Source organism: Sminthopsis crassicaudata, chromosome 2 (assembly GCF_048593235.1).
Source record: "Sminthopsis crassicaudata isolate SCR6 chromosome 2, ASM4859323v1, whole genome shotgun sequence".
NCBI classification, from domain to species: domain Eukaryota; kingdom Metazoa; phylum Chordata; class Mammalia; order Dasyuromorphia; family Dasyuridae; genus Sminthopsis; species Sminthopsis crassicaudata.
Genome location: NC_133618.1, coordinates 761,336 through 776,594, shown reverse-complemented (window position 1 = coordinate 776,594; position 15,259 = coordinate 761,336). Strand labels below are relative to the sequence as shown.

At 64.8% G+C, this 15,259-nt stretch overlaps 1 protein-coding gene across 3 annotated transcripts; it reads left to right on the top strand.

The window, feature by feature from the left end:
• The first annotated feature begins 3,248 nt into the window (after positions 1-3,248).
• Positions 3,249-13,779, top strand: EVA1A (eva-1 homolog A, regulator of programmed cell death). 3 transcript variants are annotated; one of them, XM_074285311.1, is made up of 4 exons: positions 3,249-3,620; positions 5,834-5,999; positions 7,455-7,590; positions 12,214-13,779. In XM_074285311.1, exons 3-4 carry the CDS (start codon positions 7,515-7,517, stop codon positions 12,588-12,590), a joined length of 453 nt encoding a protein of 150 aa, XP_074141412.1. In that variant the 5' UTR covers positions 3,249-3,620; positions 5,834-5,999; positions 7,455-7,514; the 3' UTR covers positions 12,591-13,779. The 3 variants fall into 3 exon arrangements, with proteins under 3 accessions (XP_074141412.1, XP_074141414.1, XP_074141413.1); XM_074285313.1 differs by lacking the exon at positions 3,249-3,620 and adding an exon at positions 3,921-4,263; XM_074285312.1 differs by lacking the exon at positions 3,249-3,620 and adding an exon at positions 5,355-5,661.
• Positions 13,780-15,259: the final 1,480 nt, after the last annotated feature.

Here is a 15,259-nt window from a genome sequence, read left to right as displayed (position 1 = left end):
GAAGTCGGCAAAGTCACTTAAGTGCTCATCTGTGCCAGATGGGGGTGGGGTGGGGAGGGGACCCTCAGTTCCTGCCCTTAGGGAGCTTACAGTCACCAGGTGGAATACAGTCACACCAGTGGGTGTGAGCTGGAGACAGTGGGTGTGAACTGGAGACGGTGGGTGAGAGCTGGAGACGGTGGGTGAGAGCTGGAGACGGTGGGTGTGAGCTGGAGACGGTGGGTGTGAGCTGGAGACGGTGGGTGTGAACTGGAGACGGTGGGTGAGAACTGGAGACGGTGGGTGAGAGCTGGAGACGGTGGGTGTGAGCTGGAGAAGGTGGGTGTGAGCTGGAGACGGTGGGTGTGAACTGGATCAAGTTGAGTTCTGAGGAGGGGCCCAGAGAATGAGAAGCAGATAATTGGAGCAATGAAGCCTCCCACACTTCCAGATTGTATAAGGCCGGAATGCTCTGTGGAGAGTCTGAGGGGTGGCAGAGAGGGAGTGGCTTTTGGGCTGAGGGAGGGAGATGTGGAGGGCAGCTCCTTCGGAAGGTTAATGGGATTGGAGAGGAGGGACACTGGAGGCCCTGGCCATAATCCGGGTGAGAAGGGATGGACCTGAGCTAGAGCAGAAGCTGTGTCAAGGAGAGGAGGATGGGAGAGAAGTTTGAGATGGAACTGACAAGACTTGGTCTTAGAACGGGTGGGAGGAGGGGAAGTCAAGGAAGACATTCTCGCTGTCTACCTTGAACTTGGGTCCCTGGAAGGATGATACACCTCCATAGCCCTGGAGAAGCTGGAGGAGGGCAGAGTTTCCAGAAAAAGATCTTTAATTCTGCTTTAGACTTATTCAGTTTGAGATGTCTGTAAGACAAATCCACTTGTCCAACAAGCAGTTGGTGATGTGTGTGTGTGTGTGGGGGGGGGTATTGGAGGGAGAGAGATACCGAGAAAAAGAGAGAAAGGGACAGACAGAAGAAGAGAAAGAGGCAGATACAAAGAAAACAGAGACACACAGAGTTACACAGAAAAAGAGAAAAGATACAGAGAAAAAATAGAAACACAAAGAGATACAGAGAAAGAGAGAGAGACAGGGATGCAGAAAAAAAGAGAGACAAAGAGATACAGAGAAAAAAGACAGAGTTACAGAGGAAAAGAGACAAAGAGAGAAAGAGAAAAGGAGACAGAGGGAAAGATACAGAGAAAAAAAGAGAAAGAGACAGAGAGATACAGAGAGAGACAGGGATACAGAGAAAAAGAGAGACAAAGAGAAAGAGACAGAGAGATACAGAGAGAGACAGGGATACAGAGAAAAAGAGAGACAAAGAGAAAGAGAGATACAGAGAAAAAAGACAGAGACAGAGTTACAGAGGAAAAGAGACAAAGAGAGAAAGAGAAAAGGAGACAGAGGGAAAGATACAGAGAAAAAAGAGAAAGACACACAGAGAAAGACAGAGAGAGACAGGGATACAGAGAAAAAGAGACAAAGAGAAAGAGACAGAGAGATACAGAGAGAGACAGGGATACAGAGAAAAAGAGACAAAGAGAAAGAGACAGAGATACAGAGAGAGACAGGGATACAGAGAAAAAGAGAGACAAAGAGAAAGAGAGATACAGAGAAAAAAGACAGAGACAGTTACAGAGGAAAAGAGACAAAGAGAGAAAGAGAAAAGGAGACAGAGGGAAAGATACAGAGAAAAAAGAGAAAGACACACAGAGAAAGACAGAGAGAGACAGGGATACAGAGAAAAAGAGACAAAGAGAGAGACAAGAGAAGAGATGAAAAAGAAAGAAGCCAAGAGGAGGGGGAAGGAGAGACAGGGAGGGGGAAGGGGGGCTGAGGAGGCTCTGGGGACGGAGGCTTAGTCCGGGCGGGAAAGGGCTGGAGCCCGAGGCTGAGAAAGGCTCCAGGAGGAGAGTGGGGCTGGAGCTCGGGGCCCAGGGCCCCCCCAGAGCGGGCAGACTCTCCTCGGTCTGGATCACCGGCTTTGTGGCCCTCTCCCTGACCCCCTCACATAGGCAAGGGGCATTGTGGGAGGGGGAGGGAGGCCGACCTGTCCTGCTTGGGCTGAGGGGCTTCATCACCCCCCCCCCCGCAGGAGGGTCTCGGGCAGCGCCGGGTTCGGGAGGCGCGGGCTAAGCGTCCGGTCATTCCGCCGCCTCTCGTTCCCTAGTCCGGTCCCCATAATTACCCGAGCCCGCTACTTATTGATGAATAACAACCGCTTATTCCGCTCCACCGAAAGCCGATGGCGGGGCCTGGAGCCCGTGGGACCCCCGCCGCGAGCGGGGGTGAAACCGCTCCTGCCCCGGCGGTTACCAAAGGGAACAGAAAACGTGGGGTCACTGGGGAGGGAGTGGGGTCAGCTGCTCCTTGAATCCCGGCGGGCTTCATGCAGGCGGCGCCGAGAGCCTCGGAGACAGGCCGAGGTGCAAAGTGAATTCCAGGCGCGGAAGCTGAGATGGAGCCGCCCGGCTGGCTGCGGGGAGCAGCTCCGAGCGGGGCTCGGCCTGCCGGGGAGAGCTGGGGACCCCTCTGCCCGGAAGCCGCCCCGCCCCCCTTGCTGGCTCCTTCCCCGCAGGGGTGCCGGCGGAAGCCCCTCCCAGCCCAATTTGACGGGAATGATGCGGAGAACTTGGAGCCGGGCCCTCCCGCTGCCCTGCCCCCCCCCCCCGGGGGTCCGCAGTGCCGGGTCGCGTCCGCGTCCCGCTCTCCCGGGGCCGGGCCAGGAACGAGACCCCCGCTCTCCGGCGCTGGTGCTGAGGGTCCGCGGACTCCTCGGCCTGGTGCGGCGCCCGGGTCCTTCTCCTCCCGTCCGGGCCGGCCCCGCGCGCCCCACGAGCCCCACGGTCCCCTTCTCCCCCGGCCGGGCCGGCCCCACGCGCCCCGCGGTCCCCTTCTCCCCCTGCCCGGGCCGGCCCCGCGCGCCCCGCGGTCCCCTTCTCCCCCGGCCGGGCCGGCCCCGCGCGCCCCACGAGCCCCACGGTCCCCTTCTCCCCCGGCCGGGCCGGCCCCGCGCGCCCCACGCTCGGATCCTTCTCCCCCTGCCCGGGCCGGCCCCGGGCGCCCCACGGTCCCCTTCTCCCCCGGCCGGGCCGGCCCCGCGCGCCCCACGAGCCCCACGGTCCGGGCCAAGCGGAGCGGGGCGAGGGAGCCGCCTCCAGCCGGACCTCGCAGTCTCTCGGGCGCAGCCCGGCCCCTCCCGCCCCGCCCCCCTCTCGGGTTTCCTCTTCCTCCGCCTCCTTTGAGCTTGAACTTCACGCCGGGGGGCGGTCCCAGCCTCCCGGGGGGCGGCTCCCCTCCCTTCCCCCTCCCACTGGGGAATCTTTCCCGGGGGGGGGGGGGGGAGGGGGACGGGTGACTGGAGGTGGAAGGAAACGAGACGAGCTTTTCCTCCTGCAGACGCCGGGGCGCGCGGGGCCCGGGCCGGAGGAAGGAGGACAGGGGGCGGCGGCCGGGAGCTCGGGAGGGCCGGGCTGGGGGAGACCTGGGGGGCTTCTCGCCCTGCCCGCCACTCGGCTTCGCCGCGAACCCCACGCGCCGCCGCCTCGGCTGCTTTGTCCGCCGGGCTCCCGAGGCCCCCGAAGGTCCGGAGACTCCGGGGCAGCCCCCCAGCTCCCCGCGGCCCGGGCGGCCAGGTAAGGGAGGCTTCTCCGCCTCACCCCCCACCCCACCCCCGCCAGGGGCAGCGCCTGTCCCACCCTCAGTTTCTGTCCCCGTCTGTCTGTCTCCCGGGAGCGGGGGGCTGGGACGGGGGAGGGGTGGCCACGGCCCCGACACGCTCTTGGCAGGGTGCCCGGGGCAGCCGCGCTCCCGTCCCGGGCCGCCCGGGCCGGCCCGACGTGTCTCCGCAGGCCGCCCGCCCGGCCCCCGCGCGCCGGCTTCGCCGGGCTTTCCGCCCCCTCCTCCCAGGCCGCCCCCGGCACCCCCGGCGCCCGGGCCCGCCTCCTGGCGGAGCTAGCTCTTCGTCCCTCCCACCTGCCTCCAGTCTCCCGCCCCGCGGCCCGGCACTCGGCGGCCGACGGGTTCCTCCCAGCTCCTCCGGGGACCGCCCGCGGCTCCCAGTACTTGGCAAAGTTCTCTCCTGGAAGGCCCGGCCCGAGCCCCTGGGCACGCCCTGCTTCGGAAGTGGGGCCGCCGGCTCTCCTCCTCCTCCCTCCTCCCTGCTCCCTCCTCCTCTGCTCCCTCCTCCTCTTCCCCCTCCTCCCTCCTCCCCTTCCCCCTCCTCCTCCCCCCCTCCTCCTCCTCTTCCTCCAGGAGTCCCTTTCTGGGTCCCATCAGGTCTGCTCCTCCCCATCCCTCCCCGCTGCTCTTGCCAGAGAGATGCCAGGGACGCTCCGGTCTGCGGAGGGTTTCCCTTCGGGGCCAGAGTTGGACCCCTGGGGGAGGGCAGAAGCATTGATTAAGGACTCCTCCCCCACTGGGTAGACCCTGGAAATACAAAGAAAGGCAAAGGAGTCCCAAAGAAGAAGGCCCGCAGCCAGGAGCGCATTTAGGGTTGGGGTGGGGGGGTGTTTTCCTGGAGAACCAGAATTATACAGCCAAGCACGAGGCAGAGGGGAAGGGGCAAAGGAGGGAGACGAGGGGAAGGGGCAAAGGAGGGAGACGATGGGAAGGCTGCCGGAATCCTCGGGAGGGCTCAGTCCCAGAGCGCACCAGAGCGCAGCTTTGAAGGATAATCCGAATCCGAAAGGCCGAGAGGGAGGGGACAGGGCATGGTCCCAGATGGAGGGCGGGAGAGCTGCAGGAGAGGCAGGGGGCCCGGGCAGGGGCTGGCCGGGAGACTGGCAGGAAGGTGGGAGTATGATTGTGGAGAGTCTTGAGGAGCTGCTGACCACGCCGTGGGCAACAAGGGTTGGAAGCTCTGACGGCGTCCAGTGAGGGGTCATGAAGGGATGATCCCATCACCGAGAGAGTGGGACACACTGGGAGAGCCAGTTGGGAGAGCCGGAGAGACAAGGCTTGGCAAGTGTGAGGGAGAGGGCGCTCCAAGTGGATGCTCAAGGCACGAGCCTGGGGTGTTCAGGGCAGAAAGGGGGCCTTTGCCAAGACAAGTTTTGAGGGAAATGCGTTCTCTGGGCACGTGCAGGTGGAGATGCCCATGAGCCAGCCGGGAATAGCTCCAGGGGGCAGCCGGCGATGGGGGGCTGGTGGGCAGCATTTTGGATCTGACCCTGGAGGCCCAAGGAAGCCCCTGGAGTAGATTGAGTGGGGGGAGTGGTGCCATCTAAGACACACTGTAGGGAAACACTCCAGTAGTTGAGGGGGCAGATGGGAGAAGGCAGGCCCCCCCACAACTATTTCTGTAGCCATGGAGTGAGGAGATGAGGGTTTGCCCTGGGGTGGGGGCAGGGGATGGAGAGACTGTGGGGGTGAGCTCCCTGGCCTTGTTACCACTGAGTATGGGAGGTGAGGCGGAGGGAGGACTGTCCCTCATTGTGGGCCTGGGAGGCAGATGCGATCCACAGGGAAGGATTGGGGGGAGCTCTGTATCGGACGTGCTGAGGTTCAGATGTCTGCTGGACGTCCGTCTGGGACCGGAGGTCGGCAGAGAGACCGAGGCGGGAAAGGTAGTTTGGGAACCACCAGCAGAGAGATGGGCTCGCCCCAGGAAGCTGGGGAGAAGCCCAAGAGAGCCCGGGACCGAGCCGCTGGAAGGCTTGGCTTAGAGGGCCCGAGGTGAGGAGGAGCCAGCAGAGAAGGGGCGGTCAGAGGGAGGAGGAGAACCGAGAGGGGCTGGAGCGTCTCTGGTCAGTGTGGGGGTGACGGCCCCCTCCCTTCGCTGCCTGCAGACCCCGCTTCTCCTGTCCTGCCTGACCCCCGACTGAGCTCATGCTTTCTTTCCTTCCAGATCCCAAGGCTCCATCGCAGGCTCTCCCGGCTCTCCCCCCTGACCTCCCCTGCGTCCTGGGCGGCCCCATGGCTCGGCCGGCTCCATCCCCTGGGGAGAAACGCCTTTGGCCGCTTCCTCATCCCTGACCCGAGACCCCCGCCAAGCCACAGACCGTGGGCCTAAGGTACGTGGGTGCTCAGGGTCCCCAGAGCTGGTCGGGGCGGGTGAGCCCAGGAGGCCAAGAGGAGGCGCGGGCCTCAGGCCGGAGGCAGGTCCCGCTGCTGGAGCCACCGCCTCCTTCCTGCCCTCGGCGCTTCGCCTGTGGCGCTGTCCGCCCCCTCCTCCAGCAGGGCTACAGCCTGTCATGGCGGGAGTGCTTGGCGGTCGCCCCCGATGGGCGGGCTGACCGACATGAGCCAGGCTCTGCCCTCTTGCCAGCTGATGAGCTCACGGTTCTGCCCTTTGCCGGACAGCTGTGGAGAGAGGAGGCTGCCATTGCCAGAGGTTGGGGCCGGGCTGGTGGGCGCCCCTTGGAGAGAAGGGGAAAGGAAGTCACACGGGGCCAGAATCCCCCCCCTCCCTCCTACCCTCGAACCCCAAAGACTCTGCCATTTGGTGTGGACCAATAGTCCCACCTGGAAAATCCGCCTGGGTTTAAGTGCTTAGGGACAGTGGCAAGATGGCAGGACTCTGGGCAGCCCGTCTGGGGCTGAAGTGGGCCCCAGGCCAGAGGCCACTCAGTAATCAGAAAGTCAGATGAATTCTGCCTTCTCCAGCAGAGGCTGGGCCTCCGGGCCTCCGGGGCTCCGGGCCTCTGTCCTGTGCCTTGGTCAGTCCCCAGTTAAAGAAACTGGAGCTGTCCAGATGGAGGAGGCCCCTGGCCCAGGTTGGCGAGCCGCGGAGGCCGTGTGCACAGGGCGTCTGGGCCCCGCATCTTGCCTGCACTTGTCTTGTGAACACCTCACTCCTGCTTTGTCCCCGCCATGTTTTCCCCGTGCTCTTCCCAGATGAGCCCCCCCCAAAAATAGCCACCGTAGTTGGGAGCCCCCGGCCCCCCGAACCTGGCTCCCTAGAGTTCAGCTGCCGGGTGGTCAGGGTCTGTGGGAAAGAGGGAAGGGGGGGTTGCCTTGGGGCCCCCAGTTGAGGGGGATGTGTCTCTGGGGGCTGGGCAGGCGGGCCCTGGAGCTGGGCCAGCTGACCAGGAGTGGGGGAGGGGGTGCCTGGGCTGCAGCAGCCCCCCAGCCTGGCCGGTGGCTGGCCCTTGGACGGGGCAGTCCCGGCCGCAGAGCCCGGCCCCCAGGTGTTGTCCGGCCGGCCTGCCAGGTCTCCGGTTACAGGTTGGCCTCCTGGGCCGGCCCGTGGTGGGTGTGTCTTAGTGCCTTGGCAGGAAGGAGAAAGAGCAGGAGCGGCAGAGAGGAGAGAGAAGGGGGTGCAGGAGCCACAGGGGGCTGGAGACCCCAGGGTGGAATCCCTGGAGCCCCCGGAGCTTCACACTGCCGGCCCCTGCTTGGGCCTCAGTCTCTCTGTTTGTCCAGTGGGACTGGCAGTCCCTGAGCCCCCAATGACCTTGAGTCTGCTGAAGACCGGGAGCTAGTGGGGCGCCCCCAGGATTCACCCTTGACTTTGTGCTTCCTAACAGAGAACTGGGCGTCGGGCGCCCGAGACTTCCAGGGCCGGTGCGAGCGGCCGACAGCCCGTCATGGAGCCCGGTGTCCGGGGCGCCGGGCAGATGGCCTTCCTCAGCAATCTGCTGGCGGCTTACTCCTTCATCAGCGGTAGGTGCCCAGCGGTCATGGCATCCCGGGGCACCGGGGGGAGCTGCTTTGGGGTGTGGGGGGGGAGCCACCTCAGGGTGCTGGGGAGAAGGTGCCGGGGAGCCCAGGGGGTCTCAGCAGGGCAGGATTCACGCTTGGCTGCCCCTTCCTATGCCAGCCTGCAGCCTGGCCTTGGGCCCTGCCTCGGTGCCCCTGACGCTCTGACTGGGGAGGCACCTTCGGGTACTCTCTACCCTGGCCGGGGGCTTGTGGGGAGGGCACTTCAGTGCCTGGGACCTGGTCCTCCAGGAGGTCAGTCAGGGCCCGAGGCTGGGGGCTAAGGCAGGAGAAGGCCCCCCAGGCGTTTGTGTGCTCCTTCATCCCCGCCCCCTCAGAGGTGCTCAGCAGCAGTCCCTGCTGGTGCAGGGCCAGCTCCCAGAGGGCAGGGGTTGTGGCACAGGGCCAGCATCTGCCCAGTGGACGCTCGGTCGTCCCCTGACCCACCACAGGCAGGGACCGAGCCCCGGGGAAGCTTCAGGGGCCTGGCCGGCACCCCGCTGGGCCTCCGCTCGCCCGGACCCCGGCTTCCCATGACTCACTGGTGGATCTTGGTCCCGGACACTTACTTTGTCTCGGGCTGTCTGGAGGTGCCAGGAGGAGGCTCGGTGAGGAGTCCCGGCCCCCAGGCCTTGGTCTCTGCCTCCTCCGGGCTGGCCTCTGCACCGTCCCTCAGATGCCCTCTGCTGCTTCTGTTTGTCTTGTGTCAGACTTTGCCCCTGCCCGGCCTTCGGGACCTGAACCCAAAAGGGAACAAAGCATACTTTATAGAACAAACTGAGACGCGGGCAGATGTGGAGCCCGGGGTGGGAGGGCTGGTGGGGTTCGGCCTCCCCGGGAGGCCCGTCACCCGGGAGCGGGCTCAGCCTTGTCTCCCTGGCCTCCGGGCCCAACTTGGGAGGGATGGGGAAGACTCACAGAGACACAAAAGTTGGGGGAAACCTCCCTATCAGGGCTGTCCCAGTGTGGAGTGGTGGCCTTGGGAGGTGGTCCCACCCAGAGGGCTTCCGCCAGGATCTGGGGACCACTTCTTGGGCAGGAGACCCTCAGGGCTGCAAGGGTACGATTCTGGGGGATGAGCTGGCACACAGTGACCCGGTGAGAAATGAGCAGCCTCAACGGGCCTCTGCCTTTGTCCTGGGCTCCAGGAAGGGCCTCCCGGGAGGCCCGCGTGTGCCTGGCCCGGACGAGTCTGAGTCCCACGGAAGGAACCGTTCTCCCTTCCGCCCGTCCTCAGAGGCCGGGCAGCAGCCAAGGGCCCCTTCCCCCTCGGCCCCACCTGGGCAGTCTGTGAGTCTGTCTGGGCCAGGGGCCAGGCCGCTGCCCTCCCAGCTCGGCTTAGGGCCGCCCCGGCCTGCAAGGACGGCATGAAACTCCCCGGAGTGAAGTGTTTATTTTTATTTGGCCAAGGAAAGAACTGAGCGTCGACTGCCCTAGTGACGGACGTTTCCCGGGGAAATGGCAGAGCCTGACCTTAGCCGTGGGCGCGGTCTGCCACAAGAGAAAGACCTGCAGCCTCGTGGTTCCCATGGGAGCGGAGACGAGGGGTCCCAGCCACGGGCGCTGGCCAGGCCTCCTCTGGGACCCTCCTCCTCCTCTAGTCTGAATCATGCTGACAGATGGGCAGACGGGCGAGCAGACAGATGGACGGGAAGGTGGGCAGATTGGCAGGCAGACAAACAGATGGGTGGGCAGACGGGCAGACAGATGGACAGGCAGACGGGCAGGCAGACAGACAGGCAGGCAGGCAGACGGACAGGCAGACAGACAGGCAGGCAGGCAGACAGACGGACAGGCAGACAGACAGGCAGACAGACGGACAGGCAGATGGGCAGGCAGGTGGGCAGATTGGCAGGCAGACAGACAGGTGATTGATAGGCAGACAGACAGGCTCATCATTGACCCTGTGAGGGTCTGCCCTCTTTGATGGAGAAAAGTTTGATCCAGTGATTTCTGCAGGTTTTTCCTTTTTCTTTAGTTCGAGTTCCCCCTTTTCTTCCTTCCCGTTCTCAGGCTGGCTTTGCTTAGCTGACCGTCTGGCTTCTTTAGCCAGGATTTCCTCTTCCCTGCGCTATATGAGAAGGGAAGGATCCAGTGCCCTTTCCGGGGGTTTCTGGATGAGTTTATAGTCTGACCGGGGCCCCTCCTGTTGGCAAGTTAAGCCAGGCTTTGCCGACTCGGGTCCTCTCGGGGTCCGCTGGTCTCGCTGCGGGGACGGATGTAGGGCCCTTTGGCATCCGCGCTGTCGGTCGTGGGAGTTTCAGTGGCTCGGGCCTGAATCACTGCGCGTGCACGCGGGCTCTTTTGCTCATTATTTTTTCTCGTTTTTTAAAACATTTTTAGTAAGTCCCGGATGATCCGCTGCATTGAGAGGCACAGGCTCGGGAAGGAGGGGGGGTCTCCCTCTCGGGCCGCCTAGAGTGCTGGTCAGCTTCTGGCCACAAGGCTTCCGAAGGACGTGGGGCTGGGCTCTGCCTGGCTTCCCCCATCAGCGGGGCTCCAGGGGGCCCAGCATGGCGGGTGGGGCGCCCTCTAGTGGGGAGATCGAGCCAGGAGCAATGGGCCTCCTCTGTACCTTTTGGCTCTTGGTTCTGGGTGGGGTGGGGGGCGTTGTGCTCTAAGTAATCGGCAGGAGTGCCCGCGGGTCTGCAGCCGCCCAAGGGCCGACCGAGGGGAAGAGGCTCCCAGCTGCTCCGCCGGACATCCCAGGAGAGCCCTGGTCCGCTTGGCTTGGCCGGGCCAGAGGCTTCCCTCCGCTCCCTTCCACAGCATCAAGCCTCTGAATCTCTGTCCCACAGGCCTTGGGGGGGCCCAGATAGAGCCAGAGCCCTCGAGGGGAAGGGGTCTCCGAGGCTGTGTAGTCTGAGGGAGCATCCCTTCCTGGGAGGGGAGGCTAAGAAAGGCTGGTGAGGGGGAGGCCCATGGCTGCAGCCCCTGAGGGGGAGGACCATGGCTGCAGACCCTGAGGGGAGGACCATGGCTGCAGCCTGTGACAGGGAGGACTATGGCTGCAGCCCCTGAGGGGGAGGACCACTGGCTGCAGCCCCTAAGGGGGAGGACCATGGCTGCAGCCCCTGAGGGGGAGGACCATGGCTGCAGCCTGTGACAGGGAGGACCATGGCTGCAGCCCCTGAGGGGAGGACCATGGCTGCAGCCTGTGACAGGGAGGACCATGGCTGCAGCCCCTGAGGGGGAGGACCATGGCTGCAGCCTGTGACAGGGAGGACCATGGCTGCAGCCTGTGACAGGGAGGACCACTGGCTGCAGCCCCTGAGGGGGAGGACCATGGCTGCAGCCCCTGAGGGGGAGGACCATGGCTGCAGCCTGTGACAGGGAGGACCATGGCTGCAGCCCCTGAGGGGAGGACCATGGCTGCAGCCTGTGACAGGGAGGACCATGGCTGCAGCCTGTGACAGGGAGGACCATGGCTGCAGCCCCTGAGGGGGAGGACCATGGCTGCAGCCTGTGACAGGGAGGACCATGGCTGCAGCCTGTGACAGGGAGGACCACTGGCTGCAGCCCCTGAGGGGGAGGACCATGGCTGCAGCCCCTGAGGGGGAGGACCATGGCTGCAGCCTGTGACAGGGAGGACCATGGCTGCAGCCCCTGAGGGGAGGACCATGGCTGCAGCCTGTGACAGGGAGGACCATGGCTGCAGTCCCTAAGGGGGAGGACCATGGCTGCAGCCTGTGACAGGGAGGACCATGGCTGCAGTCCCTAAGGGGGAGGACCATGGCTGCAGCCTGTGACAGGGAGGACCATGGCTGCAGCCCCTGAGGGGAGGACCATGGCTGCAGCCTGTGACAGGGAGGACCATGGCTGCAGTCCCTAAGGGGGAGGACCATGGCTGAAGCCTGTGACAGGGAGGACCATGGCTGCAGCCCCTGAGGGGGGGACCACCTCCCTTCTGAGTGTCTGCCGGACTGTGCCGCGGCCCCTTAGAGCCCAGCAGCTGCTCTGAGAGGAGCGTGGATTGCCTGGGCAGGGAGTGGGAAGGAAGCGGCGCTTGGCCGTGCCCGGTGCAGTCTTTCCGGCCCCTTGGGCAGCTTTCCCGCCTCTGTGGGCAGCCTGGCTCTCAGCGCCCTCCCTGCCACGGCGGGAGTGCCAGCTGCAAGCTCCCTCCCCCTTGGGCCCTCCTGATTACTCCTCTGGGGCGGGGGGGCGCGGGCTGCCCCTGGTTCGGGTGACCTAGAACACAGAGGGGTTGGGTCTGGCCCGGGGTCACCCGGCCGGGATCTGAGTCCGTCCGAGCCTCTCAGGCCTTGACCCGCTGAAAGCCTCCGGGCCGCGGGGAATCTGCTGGGGGGGGGGGGCAGGGAGCCGCGTGGAGCCCCCGCATCTCCAGGGAGGTGGCCCGGGCTTTCCAAGGTGTGCCGCATGCGCGCCCTGGCGGAGAGGCCCGAGGGGCGGCCGCCTCGTTGGAGGGGGCCTCCCCGGCGGGGCTGCCGCTGCTCGGGGGTGGGGGGGGGCGCCCCCGCCGCGCTGCCTCCCACCGTATTGTTGGAGTACAGGTCCGGACTGAGGGTGGGGGAGAAGCGCGGCGCGGGGAGGGGCCCCGGCCCGCCGCTGACGCACCCCCTCTTGCAGAGCACCCCGAGCGGGCGGCCCTGTGCTTCGTGTCGGGCGTGTGCGTGGGGCTGGCGCTCACGCTGGCCGCGCTGCTGCTGAGCGGCTCCTGCCGGGCGGACTGCGGGCCGCGGCGCTCGAGGAGGGGCGCGGCCGGGCGCGGCGGCGGGGACCCCGGCGACGACAGCGACGACGACAGCGGCGACGGCTGCTCCTCGGGGGGCTCGGCGCGCGGGCCCTGGCTCTTCGAGCGGCCGCCCCACAGGAACGTGTTCACGTCGGCCGAGGAGCTGGAGCGCGCGCAGCGGCTGGAGGAGCGGGAGCGCATCCTCCGCGAGATCTGGCTCAACGGGCAGCCGGACGGCCCGGCCACGCGCAGCCTGAACCGCTACTACTGAGGGGCGCGGGGGAGGGGGCGGCCGCTGTCCCCGGGGCTGGCCGGCCCGGCCTCCCTCCCGCGCCGGCAGCCTGCACCCTCCCCAGGCGGCCCCGGGCGGCCCCGGGCCAGAGGGACCGAGGGGCGGGAGAAGGCTGAGGGCCCTGGGCCCAGGGGGGAGGGCCTGGCCCCTCCGCTCCCGCTCTTCTGCCGGGGCAGGGGGAGGCTGCCACCGGAGATGGACGTCCCGGGCCCCGCCCCCCCAGCCCCCTCTGAAGTCGGTGCCCTGCAGTGAGGGGGGGGGGGCCGAGCCGGGGATGGGCCTGGGCCCCTCAGGGGGACTTCTTTCTCAGGCCCAGAGATGCCCCGCCCCCTGGCCGGCACAGCTCCGGGCCTCGGGCCTGGAGCCTCCAGGGCCGCCTCCTCTCACTTTCCTGAAGGCCCGAGGGCACTGAATGTCAGCGGCCTCCAAGAGCACATTCCCCCCCCCCCCCCCCCCAGTTCTGGTTTAAATTAAGTTGGTGTGTGTGAGAGAGACACAGAGACACAGAGACAGACAGACAGAGACAGAGAGACACAGAGACAGAGACACAGAGACAGAGACAGAGAGACACAGACACAGAGAGACACAGAGACAGAGAGTCACAGAGAGAGACAGAGACACAGAGACAGAGAGACACACAGAGACAGAGAGAGAGACACAGAGAGACACAGAGACTGACAGACAGAGACAGAGACAGAGACAGAGAGACACACAGAGACAGACACAGAGACAGAGACAGAGAGTCACAGAGAGACAGAGACACAGAGACAGAGACACAGACAGAGAGAGTCACAGAGAGACACACAGAGACAGAGAGAGAGACACAGAGACAGACAGAGAGTCACAGAGAGAGACAGAGACACAGAGACAGAGAGAGTCACAGAGAGACACACAGAGACAGAGAGAGAGACACACAGAGACAGAGAGAGAGAGACACACAGAGAGAGACAGGGAGATACAGAGACAAAGAGAGACAGAGACAGAGACACAGAGACAGAGAGACAGACAAAGACACAGACACAGTCAGGGAGAACATCGGTGAGCACACGGGTGTTTGGGGAGGCCCTGGGCCGGCCCGTCAGCCTCGGTGCCTCAGTCCCGGGATGGGCTTCCCAGGAGTACAAATGCACACTGTTTTATATATTTTATTAAAAAACAATCAGAATCAGCCAAGAAAGGCTTTGTATTGATTTAAAGGCCGGGGGCCATGGCGGAGAAGCGGTAGTGCCCCCCGCTCTTACCCTGTCCCTTCACACACAGTCTCCCCTCTATCCCTTCTCCCCCTCAGTCCCTCCCTCAGCAAGGTCCCTCCCTGCACTGAAGAAGCCCCCCCCCAACAGCCCGTGGCAGAAAGGTCTCCCACTGGGGGCGGGCTGCCCCAGTTTCCATTTTTCTCCCTTTCTTCTTGCCTTTTGTCCTTTTCCTCCCTTTCCCTTTTCTGCTTTTCCTCTTCTTTCCGCTCCTCCTCCTTCCCCTACACTCCCTCCCGCAAGCAGCCCCCCAAACTTTCTTCTGCGGGCCCCCCTGTGTTCTCAGTGACCTTTCTGCCCCAGCCGGCCCCTGTCGTTAAGGGCCTGTCCGCAGGACTCCCTCCACGCTGGGGCTCCCGGCCGGGTGACCCTGGGCGGCCCCTAATGGAACGCAAGCTCCCTGAGGACAGCGGCTGACTCAGTTTGTCCTTTTATCCCCTCTGGCTTGCTCAGAGCCATCGTGGTGATGGGATCGGACTCAGAAATAATTGTGCTCAGGTGGAAACATCTGACCAAGCAAGGGTGGTGTACATGTAGCCCCCGATTCCCCCTCCCCTCCATCAGGGCTCCTGGACCCTCTCAAAATGCAGCCCCCAGGGATGTGACTCAACCAAGCAGGACGTTTTCCCAAGGAGCGCGGCAGGATGAGTGCCGGCGAAGCTCTGCCCGCTCCTCCGGGGCCCACACTGACAGAGGCAGACACGTGGGGAACGTGCGTGGAAGGAGGCGAGGGGCAGGAGGGGCAAGGGTGTGCTCGGGGATCCTGTGGGCCCACAGCCCCTCGCACCTCTGAAGGGCAGCCGGTGTTCTCTGGGAAGTCCCTGGGTGTCCGGGTTCTGCTCCTTCCTGGGCCCCTCGGGGCCAACGGCCCGTCTCCATCCCCGGGCTGCTCGTTGCCCTTCAGGTGGCTGGGGCTGTCGAGCTCGGGACCCCGGTGGCCTTTCTGGGGTGCAGACCCGGGCAGCCACCCCCAGCCGGCTAGCGGAGCTCCTGGCCATTTCCGAGTCTGGCTTCCTGAGCCGCCCCTCCGGGCTCCCAGTCTGGCTCATTTCCGACTTGCAGCCGAGCCGCCTTTCCCATGCCTTAGCAAGTTCAGGGGCAGGAATCTCCCCTGGGGGCTCTGCTATACACTGCTCAGGAACTCTGCGCGGCCACAGCAAGGAAGCTAAGCCCGACTCCCAACTCCCTGTCAAACGTCAGGTACATCGGAAGGCCCGCCGGGAAGGGGCCTGAGCCGGGAAGGGCCTGAGCCGGGAAGGGGCCTGAGCCGGGAAGGGCCTGAGCCGGGAAGGGGCCTGAGCCGGGAAGGGCCTGAGCCGGGAAGGGGCCTGAGCCGGGAAGGGCCTGAGCCGGGAAGGGCCTGAGCCGGGAAGGGCCTGAGCCGGGAAGGCCCGCCGG

Excerpts from the sequence above, each read along its gene's own strand:
- EVA1A (XM_074285311.1), top strand. The coding sequence starts at position 7,515 with ATGGAGCCCGGTGTCCGGGGCGCCGGGCAGATGGCCTTCCTCAGCAAT. Across the intron at positions 7,591-12,213 it reads GGCTTACTCCTTCATCAGCG|AGCACCCCGAGCGGGCGGCC; the intron begins GTAGGTGCCCAG and ends CCCCTCTTGCAG.